This window comes from Carassius carassius, chromosome 28 (genome assembly GCF_963082965.1).
Source record: "Carassius carassius chromosome 28, fCarCar2.1, whole genome shotgun sequence".
NCBI lineage: Eukaryota > Metazoa > Chordata > Actinopteri > Cypriniformes > Cyprinidae > Carassius > Carassius carassius.
This window is the reverse complement of record NC_081782.1, coordinates 4,735,152-4,752,203: the sequence shown is the minus strand read 5'-3', so window position 1 is coordinate 4,752,203 and position 17,052 is coordinate 4,735,152. Positions and strand designations below refer to the sequence as shown.

General features: G+C 38.2%; 1 protein-coding gene across 10 annotated transcripts in view; it reads left to right on the top strand.

Annotated features, from left to right (window-relative positions):
* Positions 1 to 16,671, top strand: part of LOC132107756 (roundabout homolog 2-like) — a 386,527-nt gene extending 369,856 nt beyond the window's left edge. For 6 of the 10 annotated variants that reach the window (XM_059513943.1, XM_059513940.1, XM_059513942.1 and 3 more), the window contains 9 exons: positions 371 to 496; positions 6,991 to 7,150; positions 8,118 to 8,381; positions 9,429 to 9,637; positions 13,518 to 13,703; positions 14,277 to 14,435; positions 14,817 to 15,071; positions 16,314 to 16,508; positions 16,660 to 16,671. In XM_059513943.1, coding sequence (XP_059369926.1) covers positions 371 to 496; positions 6,991 to 7,150; positions 8,118 to 8,381; positions 9,429 to 9,637; positions 13,518 to 13,703; positions 14,277 to 14,435; positions 14,817 to 15,071; positions 16,314 to 16,508; positions 16,660 to 16,661 — 1,556 coding nt within the window. In that variant the 3' untranslated portion in view covers positions 16,662 to 16,671. The remainder of the gene's footprint in view (positions 1 to 370; positions 497 to 6,990; positions 7,151 to 8,117; positions 8,382 to 9,428; positions 9,638 to 13,517; positions 13,704 to 14,276; positions 14,436 to 14,816; positions 15,072 to 16,313; positions 16,509 to 16,659) is intronic. The other 4 variants (XM_059513947.1, XM_059513946.1, XM_059513945.1 and 1 more) reach the window with 2 other exon arrangements.
* The last annotated feature ends 381 nt before the right edge of the window (positions 16,672 to 17,052 follow it).

The window sequence follows — 17,052 nt, the reverse complement described above, 5'->3', positions numbered from 1 at the left end:
ACATTTATTTTTTTATAGACTCTTTTATTAAATATCTTTATAAATCATTTTTAAGTATTACTACTTATAAATATATAATACTTTATAAATTATATGCATTATAATTGTTTATAATAAATAATACAATGAAATACTTTTATTTGAATTGTATTTATTTTAAAAGAATAATTTTACTTATTTCATTTTATTTGTATTTCTTTTAAAATTTTCTAAGCATTGTTCAGTTAGAAAGAAAAGGATTTTTAAATACAGTACAGGGTTGTGTGTGAGATCGGTGCTTTGCTTGTTGCTCTAACTGCACGCCCTTGCATGCGCTTGTGCCATCTTGCCCTCCACCTGATGCCACTTTTTTGCCCTTCGCCTCCACTAGCACTCCTTTTCATTCCTGACTACCGATTGGCTGACGGATTGTGTAATAGAATGCCGCACAACCAATCACAGGATTTCAGCACCACCAGCTCCCACAACAGCTCAGATCGGAGCAACAGTCTGTCAGGTTGGTATTTCACCGGCCCAGGGTCAGCAGCCCACCCGCATCTTTCCTTCAGTCTACCCCTCTCCCCTTTCACCTCCACTAACCGTGGTGCACACGCCATGACTCCTGCTCTTTACTGTTGATAATATAATTTTTGTGTAAAAACTGTGTTCCTTGTAGTCAAGTCGACTGGATCTACAGCCATTGTGTGATGGCCTGGACAGAAAAGTCCTGGTTTCTACTAAAATATGATTCTGCTGTGATATTAGGGAATTCTGAGCACTGACATTTGCGTAATGATATTTAGATGACATAAATTCTTTCTTTAACCCTTTGGTTCTTTCTTTTTCTGTTTTTATTTTTCTTTATTATTTAGTAAATGCATGATATTTTAAGTCAGTAATGTTTCTGTATGTAATATTTTGTGTTTTTAGGGGATTTTTAAAGTACTTCTATATTTATGGAATAGTTATGATTCATTTATTACCTGTTCACCACAAGCATAACATTTTCAACTGAAACTGTCATAAAATCTTAAATGCTTTGTTTGGTCTCTTTTAAAAGAAGACAACTGGCAGATTATTGCTGAAATTAAAAAGTGAAAAAAGTTCATTAGTATTGAAAATGCACAGTACTATTTGTAAATTTATACGAAATATGTTCCAAAACATGTTTTACTCTCAAAATGCACATAAATCTAAAGTTTTTTAGAAAAAGTTTTTTTCCAAATTTAAAGTAATCTCTAAAAAATTAATTTTCAGTCAAATTTTGACTAAACACTCACTAGATGAATTCACATTCTATTCATTTCAAGTTCAGTCTTTATTGACCATGAACAGAACGACTAAATTACGACGAAGTGTGACTTTTTTTCAGGACCATTTAACTTTTTCTTAATCATATCGTTGATTTTTTTGTGTGTGTGTGTGTGTGTGTGTTCACATAGCAATGCCAAAACCTTTACCAATTTTCCAGTAAGAAATGACTGAATAGCATTAGAGGGTTAAAAGGCAAAATTTAAAATCAAGCATTTCTGCTCTTCTCCTTTGGTTCCTCACAGCACTTTTCACATGTGAAGCAGAAATGGTGCATGACACAATCCATTCAGCCTTTATCTTCTTGCTCAGTTTGACCTGTTGCAAACGCTGTAACTCCAGAAATGCATCTTTTGACATTGTCATTAACCTTGTGTTAACAATGTCAGTGTGTTTTTGATTTAAGCAGAGGTTTGTTTTGTCATAGGTTACTGTTGCAACATAAAGGAAACCACTCGGAAATGCACACACGCACTCCAGCAGCTTGATCTGAGCCGATTCCTCCCTTTAATGGTTACAAGCTGCAATAAAATTCATGTACTGAAAATTACAATGTCATTTATAGGACATGGAGACGGCCCCCATCCTCTTGTCTCGCTGTCCATGTGCCTCTCTTTCTCCTCTCTAATCAAGTTTCATGCCAGTGCTTTAACTGTGCAGTAATCCAACGCAGCCTCAGACATTAGATGGGAAGCTCTCCAAGCATCTGGCTCAAGTGTTTCATGGGCTACAATTAGGACTCCAAGGGTAGATTTAGGTCAAACATCTCAACCTCTTCAGGCGAGGATTGTTTAGAAGATAGAGATCAGTTGAACAAATTGAAACATTCGGATCTTGTTTAACTTTTGTACAGCATTTTAAGGACTGTAAAGATATAATGTGATATCACTTTAAACTGTATGTAGCAACCTGATTAACATGAAAACTGTTGTCGTATTTTATTATTTAGCATTCAGACAAATGATACAGATCATGCTTTTTTGAAAATATACACTACCATTCAAATGTAAAAATACAGCAAAAAGAGTAATATTGTGAAATATTATTTTAATTTACTCTGGACCACAACAATTTTTTGAAATTGAGATCTTTACATCAAGGTTTACATACATACAGACTTAACTCACTACTGTTAACTACTAAGGAAGATGTGTTAACTAATCAGTATCTAATATAATTTTATAATTGTGTTAAATTACAGTTAGCTAATCAATAACTAATATATTCTGTCATACCTCCTGAAGAACTACTATTAATTTTGTACTAGTTAAGGTTCAAGAAAAATAACTATGAAATAACTACTACTGAACAGTTATACGCAAATAGTCACTATAATAATCAGGCTGTGGCCCACATATCAATTACTTGAGTAAAAGTACAGATACCCCAATAAAATATTACTCCAGTAAAATTATAAGTAGGCCTGTTCATTTTCAAAATTACTTGAGTAAAAGGACAAGTACAAAGTACTACTACAGTAACAACTTTGTTACAGTCCACTTATTAGCCTATAATGTAAATGAAATATGCATTTTGTTTGCTGCCACAGTAAATGTTTAACTTTTGATTATAAAATAAAGATCGTAAACAAGTTGTGCCGTGTATTTTACAAAGTTTATGATAACTTTTTTCAAAAAGTTTTAGTGTGTGTTTGATTTTAGTCAAAATTATGTAGTAATTATTGTTTACTAATAGGTTCACTTTAGAATACTGTTTTAGGTTCTAAGTAATTCCTGCAGAATTATCTGATTACTAAAGGCTTAACTATAATTTCACTTTAGAATAGGCCTACTGTTTCAGGTGCGAAATAGGTCCTGCAGAATTATTTGATAATTATTTATTAATTACTCATGGGTTCCCAATATTTTCACTTTAGAATAGGCCTACTTTTCAGGTTTGAAATAAGTCCTGCAGAATTATTTGATAATTATTTATTAATTACTAATGGGTTCCCAATATTTTCACTTAAGAATACTGTTCCAGGTTCTAGGTAATCATTGCGCAATTATCTAATAATTCTTTATTAATTACTAATGGGTTCCCAATATTTTCACTTTAGAACAGGCCTACCGTTTCAGGTGCGAAATAGGTCCTGCAGAATTATTTGATAATTCGTTATTAATTACTAATGGGTTCCCTATGTTTTCACTTTAGAATACTGTTTCAGGTTCTAAGTAATTCTTGCTAAATTATTTAATAATTCTTTATTAATTACTAATGGGTTTCTATTATTTTCACTTTAGAAAAGGCCTACTTTTTCAGGTTCGAAATAAGTCTTGGAGAATTATTTGATAATTCTTTATTAATTACTAATTGGCTACTTGTATTTCCCCTTAATCCGTGCCTTACATACAGGGATTGAATGAATGTATCATGTGGTATATGCTGAGAAGGCACACATACAGTACTGTATATAAAGTATAAAAACTAAGGTAATAATCGCAAGGCACTTGAGTGGTGGTGGGGTTCCTATCAGAAGCTAACACACTCACAAAACAATTCACTACACAGACAAATCCTCTATAAAATGTATTGCATTTATTAATATTGCATTTTCATACTCCTACTACTTCTGCTAATAACATTTATATGAAAGTGTCACAATTCAATGTAATTGTGTATAACTGTTCATTAGTAGTTATTTCATAGTTATTTTTCTTGAACCTTAACTAGTGGACAATTAATAGCAGTTCTTCAGGAGGTATGACAGAATATATTGGTTATTGATTAGCTATCTGTTACTTAACATAATCATAAAATTGTATTACATACTGATTAATTAACACATCTTCCTTAGTAGGTAACAGTAGTGAGTTAAGTCTTAATTAAGATACCATTTTGGCTTACTATCCCGAATAATTCTGATTCGGGGAATTGGTGTATCTTTTCAACACAGAACCTTTTCATCTGTTTTAATCAGTGCGTAAAACTATTTTTTTTTACATGTTGGGATCTCACTTTACAGTATATCATGTTCATATCAGAGACCATGTTACTTTTAGCACCTGTCAGGTTTTTAATTAATTTAAATGTGTTTAAAGAGAGTAAAAACTGTAAAACATGTTTTGCCCACTTTCAGAGGGCATGTTTGCTGTCGCGCATGTGTTTTGAGTCAAAATTCACAGCTTTTCTTAAGAAAACTGAAAAACTCTCTTTTACTAATCAAAAACACATGCATTTTCACAAGTATTTGTACTGCCCCATTAAAAGCAAATGATTTTCAAATAATGTTATTACTACTTTTTCCTACCATAACTTAGAATTAGATCATAATTCATTGTACAAGACAGAACAGGTCCGAGTTGAGCAAGCTCTCATTGATGTGTTAAAGGTGTGTATCTTTATAAGTTATGAAACATTCCTTTGCCTCTTTGCTAGCCTGGTTCGGCCTCATTCTGAAAGCGACCTCATGTTTGTCAGTCGAGTCACTGCTGTCCCACTGCACCCTTCCTGTCTGTTTTCCTCACATTTCTTATATTGGTAATTTCAGGATTTCCCCTGACTCCTCAGCAGAGACTCGTTTACATTATTGATGCCCTCTACTCAACAAACAGAGGGAGAAAGAAAGGAGGAAAGAGAAAGGGAGTGATTGAATGATCACGCCATCTCTTCATTTATTGGCTGACGCTGCGCGTCACCCAGAGGAACGATTAGGAAACCCAATTACTTCCCCCCACTCCAGCCACTTCTGCCTCTAGCCTGTTGTTATTTTTTTTATTACTAGCGTGCTTTATTCATCTTCATTTGACACTTCCATCCCTCCGCAAGACTCCTGATGTCTCACGCTCTCCCTCGGCCGTCGGAACAATAGCGCACCGTCAGCGAGAAGTTCCGGCGATGAGAACGCTCTGTAATAGGCTGACTGCTGAGAATATCATAAACGTCAGCGACCATATGACAAATATGCCTTAAACTGTGCATAGCTACAGAACTCATCCTCTTGCGCTTGCTCTTTCACACTTGTTTTTGTTTTTCTTAAAGGAACCGTGCACCCAAAAATGAATATTTTGAAAACACTCACTTTCAAGTTGTTCCAAACCTGTGTGGATTCATAATTTTGACACACAATTATTTTTAAATTAATAAAAACAATTGTAATGTTTTTTATTTTTTGTTAACAGTAACAAAACTGACTGAACTTAAAAAGCCATATCAGTCCATTTTGTGAGCAATTTAGTTAGGCATGGTTTTATGAACTGGATCAGTTATTAATCGTTTGGTCAAACCAGTTCACAAATGCTGGTCTGAACTGGGTTCTGTGATCTTAAAACGGTAGTTTGAATAGATTCAAAAGAACGCGTTTCGTAAACTTTCTAAATGCACAAAGAAGAACTAGTTATATATGATCATTATTTAATTATTATTAAATCATAAAGTACTAATCATTGGGACCACTTTTATGTTGCAATTGCATCTTTTTTTAAAGCGTGACAGTCTCAGTCTTTAATTCAGCTCATTGAATAGCACAATTCTTCAAATTTCTTTTTTTGGTTTTCACTGAAGAAAGAAAGTCATATGGTTTTGCAACAACATCATCATTTTCATTTTTGGGTGGAATATTCCTTGAAGATCCAGGGAAGATAGTCTATTCATAGCCCTTGAATTTGATTCAGCATGGCTTTTATAAAGAGTTTTTTGGACTTAATGTATAGCCCTGTCAAAGTCCTGGCATCATATTAAATAACATGATGTTTGAAACCACAGGGCTGCCTGAATCGGAACATTTTGAGGCGGCAGGGACGATTAGAGGCCATTGGCAGACAGAGGCAGATGATGACAGATAGGATCCCATACAGCAAAAGTGCTGCCAGTGAAGGTTTTCCCTCCCATTTGCATTTGGCCATGTGTCTGACTCCATCAGCTTCAGCTATTTTATGCCTGGCTTGAAATGCGGGAGGATCTGGCAACATGCAGCAACGCACTGGTCATGTCGAGTTTGCCAGCGGCGGCATTAATAATTTACAGTAATGAATCCTGCCGCCTCTGCATGAAGTCTGTGGAGGACACGCATATACATCACTTCCTCGTCCCAAATGTCTTCATCTGGCATGGCCGTTACATTTAGATGGTTTTGTTAATTAGATTGTGACAGAAAGGTGATTAATTACTATCCTTCGTACTAGTTCTTGGGCAACTGTGTGATTTACCAAATCTTTTGTCCAGGGAGATTGAGGATGCAACATATTCAAGTTCAACAGCCTTTTTTCTTTCCACCTTTGACACGTTCTGTTTCTTTCCCAGTACTTTTTCTAAGAGTAAAGAAAAGTGCACATTCGTAGAGTAGAACCAGAGTTGTAAGCAAAGTTATTCAAGCAAGCTGCATGAATAGCAATCATAGTTAAAAGGAGATCAAAGGTTTTTTTCAGTATTTTTTATTTATTTATTTTTTAGACTTCAGTCTTTGAGCCATTGACATGCTGCAAATTGTTTCTTTCGCCGTGAAGCCTTGAGATTGCTTTTATGGCCGTGTTGGCTTGGGAACATTTTGAAAGCAGTTGCAGTTGTACATTCTAACATACAAGTAATTGCATATGACAGTGGCATTGCAAGAGCCCTCACTAGAATAGAGAATTTCAAGCACATGTCATGTGGGGAATAAATTGATTTACTTTTTAAGGTGAAAACATGGAAATTGGCTAATCACATGGCATCATTCTACATTCAGGCTTTAACAGATATCCCCAACTTTTACTATTTTAGGTGGGAAAGGCGGAAGGAAGAAGAAGACCAAAGCAAACTCCAAGCCCACCAAGATGAATGGCTCTAACTGGGCTAATGTTCCACTCCCTCCCCCTCCTGTCCACCCTCTTCCAGGCACAGAGATGGACCACTATGCCTCAGAGCACCATGACGGAGGAGGGTAGGGTTCAGAGTCACTCATTCAGCTCTACTTAGTACAAGTTATAGAGGCAAATTCAATGATCACATCTATAATATATATAAAGAGATTATGATCCATGTAATTAGGCTTTGGATTTTTCAAGTAAAAATGGTGGTTTAAAATAAAATCGGCCATGATGTTTGTAAGAATTTGTTCAAATCTTTGTTCTTGCTAGCTAAGATATTATTTAAAAATCTGCTTATGGGATTTATTTATTCCTTAGAAAGTTAATCAGGCCACTAGCACTAAATGATTGATTTGTTGTCCATTATAAATAGACAAGATGTAATATTAAAACCCTGTTTTACAAACTGTTCACACTCAGCAACTTTTAATAAATTTTCACATACGTCAGCTCTCCACTCTTGTCTGACTAGAGCGTTGCCCCATCTGTACAGTTAGAAGAAAACATGAAGGTGGTTGATACAAATTAAAAACCCTGCTGGAGAGATGTGCTTGCCTTTCAACCCTGTTAATTTCTATCTCGGAGAGTCATCGGGCTTAATAGGCTCTCTGGCAAATGAGTAGTCTTCTATGCAGTAAATCTCGCCACTGTCTTTAATGGCTTCAGATTAAAACTGTAATGTCCTACGGGATGTGCACTGACAAATTCCTCTAATGAACGTTGGCTTTATGACATGTATTATTTCAGCATGTATAAGCACAGTTCTGGGAAATAAGAAAACACAGCCAGTCTGCCAGATCAGCCTGCATTAAAGAAAAAGGAAAGCTGAGAAAATCCCTCTAGATTTAACCCAAGATTTACATCATTACCACTATGTTGCTAGACCTGAGTCTCACTATATCCATAACTGTTGGCTAGACTAACATTTTAAAAGAAAACAAAATTCCTTTCTCTCTTGCCTAACACACAGCTGATTGTGGGGTGCCACAGGGACCTGTCTGTGGTCTGTTTTCATTTTGGTTCTATGCTCATTTGTTTCAGATATGATAGTGATGGTTGGGGCCCACCCTTGCCCATGCAGACATACCTCCATCAGGGTTTAGAGGATGAGCTGGAGGAAGAGGAAGAACGGGTGCCCACTCCTCCCATAAGGGGTGTGGCCTCCTCCCCAGCAACAGTTTCCTTTGGAAAGCAGTCCACAGCCACACTGAGCCCATCCCCACGGGAAGAAATACAGCCCATGCTCCAATCCCACCTAGATGAGCTAACCCGTGCTTACCAGTTGGACATGGCTAAACAGACTTGGTAAGATCTCGATGCACTGGATAATATAAGTGAATTTGATTTTAAAATATTACAGTTTAAAAAACTTTGGTATAATGCAACACTTACATTCCAAAACGTACAAAAGTTTGAGCACCTCTTCACTAGAGGCACTAAATGCAATTATAAAATATAAAAATGACTAAATAACTTCAAAGATTCAAAGAGCTGTTTTTGTTGTTGTTGTTGTTGTTGTTGTTTTTTTACTTAACTGGCTTCCTTTTTACCCACAACTGAATTAAACCAAAAAAAAAAGAAGTTTTTATTGCACCACATGTGTTAGTAATTTTCAATAGGAGCATGATTTAAATGAAAAAAGTGAATGTAGCTAAATTAAATATGAAAACAACTGATAGTCGTTCCTCCCATACTGCGTAACGCATTCTAATAAAGCCCCAATGCTAAAGCCATGCTTCAAATTTTCTTTCCAAGAGAAACCAACTTCTGCTTATTACAGTCAGCACTGCGAGGAAACGGCCTCTACTTGTCAGGAGGAAGATGTCATGTTACCACCATAATGAGTATGTTGCTCATAGAACATTTGTGACGACTGGGAAGAGCCCATAATTATATCCAAATCCTGGCACAGACCGCATCAAAGCAGCAGCAGCACTGCACAAATACACACCGACACACACACACACACACACACATATATATATATATAGACACACAGTAGGTCTGTCATCGAACCTAGCTGTCTAATGGGTGACAGCCACAGCAAAGACATGCCTGTGGTGTTTGCCATTGTATCCTCTTCAAGCTGCAATTAGTAGGTCATTGTGTTAGCATGCAAACCGTGGCACTGCTGAATTAGCTGAATTGTCCCAATTCATCGGAGAGATGACAAGGAATGTTCTAGGAATACCAAATTTCACCTGACAGACAGCACACCCCACGCGTATCTCTTTTGTTTAGGCTTGTCGCTCATTGACACCCTTTGTCTCCTTCTGACAACCATTGAAGCTCTTGCTTGGCTATGCAAAGAAGCGTGGTATGTTCATGTTTGACTTCTTGAATTCTCTTTAGGCACATGCAGGTTGGGCCTTACCCACCCCAGGCCCCTGCACCGCCTGTGGGTTACATCTCCAGCACCCTAGTGTCTGATATTGAGACAGACCTTCCTGACGAAGATGACGATGAGGAGGAGGATGAAGGATATGAGATGTCGCCACCAATTAGGGGCATCGAACACACGCCAGGCTCCAGCATGGACAACTTGGACAGCTCTGTTACGGGTAAGCATACATTTTTGTGATTAATTTCCCATTTATATGAATTTCTAGTTTGAGGAAACATTCTAAAGTTCTTCAAAAAGAGCATAAAGCCCTTTGAACTATTGAGTTGGGTGCATAGTTAAATGTCCTGTGCAGACTGGATTCTTTCAGTGCAGGGTTGGTCATTTCATTTGTTCATTATCTCATCCGACGTCTTCGTAATCTGGGATTTCTTTCTCTGTTAAATCATTTCAGGACTCAGTTTGAACCCGCTCATGGATGGTAGAGACAAAAATCTACTTCAAAAACCTTTTAAATTTTTTTTATTTAAAAGGTTAATTAAAATGCAGTACATTTGGTCAGCGACACCAAAATATATGATCAATTACCATTCAACAGCATGTGTGGCATAAAGATAAGACAGTAAAACAGAGGTACTGATCTCTAATCTAAAAGCAGCATATTTCAGTCCAGCGGGCACTTTAAGATTGTACTGCTGATGTTTATATGGGAACCGGTCATGGTTTATTCACAAGTGTACCGCATGTGGTGGCTTTGTTTGCCCTAGCATGGTAAAATACTGTTTTGCTCAGCTTGTCTGACAATAGCTTGATTGTTTGTCATTATGCTCTCACGTGTGTGGCGGGTGCTTGTGTTTACTCCCACCTCACCTGAAAATGGCTGCACTGAAATCCAGTTTGTTCAGGCATTTGGGAATAAATTCTAATCACAGTTATAAGAAGTAAAAAACTAAAAGAATAAAAACAAGGCCACCACAGAGTTAAGTGAGTATTTTCAGATAAACTGGACTAAACCTCAAAAATTTAAATAATAGTTCACAATATTACTGACTTTACTGTATTATACATTTCCATTTTACCACTTACTGAAGGGTTTTATGGGCCGTCTGCCATAGGGGACACGTGAAGGGTATGAAATTGTGGGGTTAGAATCTAAAAGTCCTCTGTTCTCCAATTTACCACAGGACTGAGGCAAAATGGGCCAGTGTTGTTCCTCTAATCGGGCAGAGATGTATTCATTATCATTGCACTTGTATGCATCGTCTTGGGTGGACAGACAGACAGACAGACATAGATAGATAGATAGGTAGGTAGGTAGGTAGGTAGGTAGATAGATAGATAGATAGATAGATAGATAGATAGATAGATAGATAGATAGATAGATAGATAGATAGATAGATAGATAGATAGATAGATAGATAGATAGATTGATTGATTTAGAGTCTCTTTCACTGGACTGGACCTCTGAGGTGCATTTTCCCCTGAACGCTGTAGTATAGGGTCATCTCTGACACCTCTCTGGACTGAAATATCTGGAGAAACACAAAGCAAGCGCTGTTCAGGTGGCTGTGTCCTCCTGTAAGACTCTCGACAGCTTCCTTTCACTTCTTTCTTCCACCAGTGTCCTTTTTTTTTGCCCACAGTAGAAGCACCACACTGACACTACACTAGTGCTGGGTTACTGCGAGACCCAGAGGCTGAGATTTGTCCTTTCTGAAGAGAATAAAACCATTTTAACAAATGTTTCTTTTGGGCAGCTTAGTTAAGATGAAATAAAGATCAATGGAGCATTTTTTTTATTGTGTCTCATTTATCGCATACACAATCCATGAGTTTGTGAAATACTGAGGGTGTAGTAAGTTGTAATGTGAGCAGTGAGCTCACTGTCCTGGTCCTCTTTGCTCCAATAAACCCTTGCACCGACTAAGGTCACATGTCCTGAGGTGGCCGTCTCCGCCTACTTGTCAAGGGGAACGACTACGATGCTTAGCGATATGCAAATGAGGGCTCTGGGCCGTGTAAATCAGCTTTAGAAGCAGCAGTGTGTTGGATGAGTTTTACAGTCTTGCGTAACTTTATTTAGTCAAGCCGTGAATATTAACAGTGGATTATAGGAATGGAAAGATGCTTCAGTGCTGTCAAAAATAGCCAAAAATGTTCCGATTTTTGTATCAGCCTTATATTTATAGCAGCTACAGTATTCTAGCTTCAAACATTGTCTTTCATGACTGCCAACTCCAAATTAGCAACAATTTGTGGGAAGTTCAGTTCATGGTAAGCCCTGCTGTATAAAAACATTTGGGTTTGCAAACATGATCCAAAATTTATGTTGGCCAGAGAATTGTTATTGTTCTGCAGCTGCCAGCATTATTATACGGTGAAGAATGCAAGCGTGGTATTTTCAGGGATTTGTTTAAGGTGGCTGGATGTTAGAGAGGATGTCGTCTCTGGAGGAGACGCTGAGGCGTAGTGCAGGTATTCTGCAGGAGCTGTCCTCTATGATGTGGAGCTCTGTACCCGCCTCTGTCTATGCCAGCACATCCAATTCATTATATGCAGTCTTGGTTTGCTGAGAGACAGTCTCGAGGGACTCAACTTTTTTTAGCGAAACAAAGCCGTATGCAGTTTCTGAGGAAATTAAAAGGAAGAGACTGCAAGGAAAGTGTTGTTTGTTTTTGTTTTTGTCTGCATCCTCTTCTCCTTTCTCTTTACGACAAGAGAAACAAACTAAATTTATGTTGGTGCTTTGTAATTCTTTGTTATATTTGCAGATAATATAATAGGACACCTTAAAATAAAGTGTTACCATTCATTATATTCATTAAATAACTATATGTTATTAGAAGTAATGAATCATTTTTAAAGCAGCATCTTTAATGCAGAGCTTATTCTTTTGGGTGGTTTAACTTTTTTCTGCATCTTAAGGTGGGATAGAAACTATTTTATCATTTACAAACTATAACAATACATGTAATAAATCTGTCACCAAAACCTTATTAGCTCAATGCTAGATCTTGAAACCAGACATATAACCCAGGCTACAGTAACCACTGTAACCTTCTTAACTTTCCTCTCGGATCATTAAACAATAGTCATGCCATCTCACATCGGCTTCCCTTAGGATGTTTGTACCGGGTTGCCATCAATCAAAACAATACATAAATCTGACAAGTGGCAAAGAATAAGAACAGCACGTAGCCGTGTGGTTGCTTTGATCATGCTGCGTTTCCTTGTGTGATATCAGCTGCTTCACCTCGGGCCACGAGCAGGTGCGTGCGTTCCTTCCTATCAGAGCAATCAAAAGGAAGTGAGGTTGTGATGTGTAGTCAGGTGGCGGGTGAAAGATTATATGGAGGATGGAAATAGGATGCATTACTGAAGGAAAAAAACAAACACCTTGTATTAGTGAAGCAAAAATTATTAAATGACATTAATGTTAATAAATTATGCATGTATTGTCACAGTTATTAATTGACTCATACCTTCATTGTGTACTTTTTGTTGTTGTTTGCTTTGTGTATTTTTTTTATTTTCCCTTTTTTCCTCTTTGTCTCATGTTTATGTTGTTTTTGTTGTCTTTCATTTTAATTTTTAGTCTTTATTTTCTGTACTTTTGTGGGCCTTGGTTTTGTTTTTTAATTAAAAACATTTTTTTTTTGACTATTGTATATTTTACATAGTCTACCCTCCTCAGTCATTTTGTTTTGTTTAGAATTTTTGTTTTATGTGATTTTGTTGTTTGTTTGCTTTCTTTTTTGTGTGTTTTTTGTGTGACTTTGGTTGTGTGCATCTTTATGTTTTTTAGTTTCATTACATAACCTAATAATTATAATGCTGGTTGACTCATCTCTTATCAAACATAGCTCACTTGTGCTTTATAACACATTTTTTTTCCACATAAGAGAATTATCATTTCCAGCATACCAAAGACCAATAATATTATTCTGGTAAATTTAGTTTGCTGTTTGCATTTATAAAGGCATTAATAATTTATTAGCATTTAAATATTAATAAAATAAAATCTCAGAGTATGTCCTGTTCTGGGCTATAAAACTAGCAAACCTGGTCAATCTAACATCCATACGGCCGCTCCCCTCCAGGCTCCATGGTGAATGGGTGGGGCTCGGCTTCAGAAGATGATGACAGAAACTTCTCCAGCAGAAGGTCTAGTGCCGGCAGCTCCTCTGACGGCTCACTCTTCACCCATTGCAGTTTTGCACGGGCCCTGGTGGCAGCCGCAGACAAGGCTGGTTACCGTCTGGACGGCACCAGCCTGAGCAAGAGAGGTCGGTTTAGCAGAAACAGGAATTTGAGTCTGGAATCTGGTGTTGGTTCTGACTGCAATATGGCTTACGCTTAACAGAATGTTGCTTCTTTTCTGCTCTCCAATTTTAAGCTGGTAAACTCCTGGTGAAACAGCATGGTGCAAATACTAACATCTTTATGAATTTTGCTTGGTGGATTTTGGTGATGACTGTTTTTACTTAGCAGGGTTTTGGTCTTGCACTTTCAGTGAAGTGATTCAGTTTACACTATAAGCGAATGAAATAACTGGAAACAGATGTCTAAAGATTTTTTTATTATGCAGGTTTGACTTCATGCCTCTTTCTGACTCTATGATGATCTTAATGTTCTCCATAAAACCATTTCCACATTCTTAAACCTTTTCTCCAACAGGCTTTGCAATAGAAATGCAATGTATTGATTGATTCTGCTGCTTCTGAATAAAACTAACAAGCTATCTGCCCTTCACCTGAGAATCCTTACATACTTCCCTTTTGAGATTCATTTATCACTTTTGCGAGTAGTGTTTTGGTAGCATTAAGGGCTAAACAAGATTCTCTCTTTGATTCCTGCAGATAAAGGTCTACCTCATAGACCTCGTCCTGCCAGCCCATTCTCCACAGATGGAAGCACGGTAGGCACACACAGCCTGGGTCACCAGCGGGCAGCAAGGCCCACCCGCAAACACAAAGGCCCTGGCACTGCCCCACACCGCCGCGATGCAAGCGCTGATGGTAAGGTTTAGACCAACCAAAAGAACTAAATATTTCAGTCAACTAATTATGTATGCTATGGTTTAGACCACATTTGATGGCCAAAAAACAGTTTACTGTAGATGGCAGATCCCTGTTGTATGTTTTATTGAATTAATGTGGAAGTCAGCATTGGTTCAAGGAGACAGATGGGGTCATAAGCAAATGCATGTAGCAATAGCTAATATCCAAGCCATTATAATCATTTATCAAACAGAATGAAATCAATATTACTCTTTTGAAGGCATTTATTTAGATACAAAAGACACCTACTGTCAAATGATGATAAATACTCAATGTACATAAATGTAAATGCTGTTCCTATTTTTTGAATTCAAATGGCCCATCCTGCTTCTTTCCCAGATCTGCCTCCACCACCAGAGCCTCCACCCTGCCAGACAGCTCGTGTCCAGGGGGCGAGGAACATGCCCAACCCCTCTGACCGCAAGGCTTCCTCCTTGGAGAGGCAACCCATGATGGGCCTGGAGGAGATGAAGAGTTCCTTGGACCGACAGGCCCGAACCTCACTGGAGCGCCACCAACAAGCCCAGGACAGACTGGGATCCATAGAAAGAGGAGAGGAGAGCAGAAGAGGACAGAAAAACGGTCCTGTTTCAGGTAGGATGATTGATGGCTCAACTTGAGTTCTGTTGACATATTGATATCTTAAATTGACTCATAAAGGAGAAACAACATTAGAATTAGCATTTTGAATATTGGTACCAAGCAGGGGATACAAGTTAGTTATTATCTTGTCCAACAAGGAATTCTTAGTTAGCAAGTCTCCAAGAATCCAAACCAGCATATCCATGCTGTCCAGTCCTGCTCTTGGGAAGGCCAAGGTCCTGTTTTCAGCTCCAACTCTAACTAAAACATCTAAAACCAATCAAGGTCTACAAGTTTGCCAGAAACTTCTAGTTAGGTTGGCGCTAAACTTTTTAATGTGGCCCTCACATAACAGGAATGGACACTCCTGAACTCTGTGGTCATCCAGCTTGTCCATAAAGACATTTTGGTCAACCAAAATTAAAATTTGAATGGTTCACCAACTAGTCCAGCTCTTACCAGCCTGGTCTTTAGCAGGTTAATGGACATCAGAAATGCATTTTGGTGTTTTAACTTGATGGTGAAATATGTGTTCATGGAAGAACTGAACCTGATCGTATATGTCCACATGAGTTAATCAGCCTGGCATAGTAAACATGCTCTTAATTCAGCAGATCAGGTCTGTAAAATATTATCTCGCTATCGTGGTCATTAGAGGCAGATGTTTGACAGCACCAGCTGTGGACCCTTGGCATTCATTTACGGTCCCTGTTGTAAAGGAGGCCAAGCTGGAGCAAACAGATTGCCTTGTCTCCCCTTCTTAGTGAGCTCTTCCATGGCCAACACAGGCCTTCTCCGGGAACCAGCAGACAGGAGGCACACTTACTTGCACAGATGTACCTTAATCGTTCCAGCCCTCATTTTTCACTGTATACACACACATGCTGCAATGAAGCCGAGCTCCATCTGTGCCTGTCTGATCATTAGGATCCACCATTCTGGGTTTCCAGCCCAAACGAAGCATAAAGAACCAGGCCTGGATCTGGCGCGACACAGAGGGGGCTGTGGGTTGGGCAAGCCTTATGGTTTGATCTCATATGTCTTCATTTTCATCTTAAACTTCGGTGTGGAGATTCGTTTAGCCATCGGAGCAAATTGCTAATGAGTAGGGTTTGGTCAAAGCTGGCAAGAGTTGGTCACCTCAGTATTAGTCAGAAAGAAACCAATCATGGACATGTTCCGAACTGGAAAAGCTTAAAAAAAAAGATTTATTTACCACTAAATGTGTGGGCTTGGATATTTGTATGTTTTCAGAAGAGGCCATATTGCCATACAACAAACCATCATTCCCATCTCCCGGGGGCCACAGCTCTTCTGGGACGGCCTCCTCTAAAGGGTCAACAGGTTCTCGTAAAGGTGAAGGGACAAGGGGACAGCACCAGCGCTCCACCATGGAGCAGGGCGAAAGCAGCTACATGGGGCCCAACGCGCAGTACTCTGGAGAGTTATGTGAGTCTGAGCATGTTATTCTGGTTCAGCTTTACTAAGTTTGGAACCTTTGTGGTTTAAAAGTTTGCCCAGTCAAGTGTTGATGGTTTACATTTACTAAAGCGGTATAAAGAACTAACTGACTGGCATGTTCTCTTTGTATTGTTTTCAGAGTGAGCCTTTTGATGGAAACCTTTATCTGTTCTGGAAATGTCTCACCTGCTTGGTGCAATGGACTCGTGAAGCGTCAGAAGGAAGAAGAAAAAACATATATGAAAAGGACAAACTGTAAATGTGATGTAAAGATGGACATGCAACCCACAAGATTCGCAACATCCCCCCCACCTTCCTCCTTAAACGATTCATTCACAGAAAAAAGAAAAATGTTGAGGACAAAAAAAAAAAAGAAAAAAATGATGGAAGGCCTAAGATCTGAGTCGCCCAGCTTTGGTGAACTTGCGAAAAGGAAATTGAGTTTCCTGTAAATATATTCTTGAGATCGGAGATTGAAAATGACATTATTGTTATTGCATTGCTATGCAAGCCGAGTTCTGTTTCTGCGCTC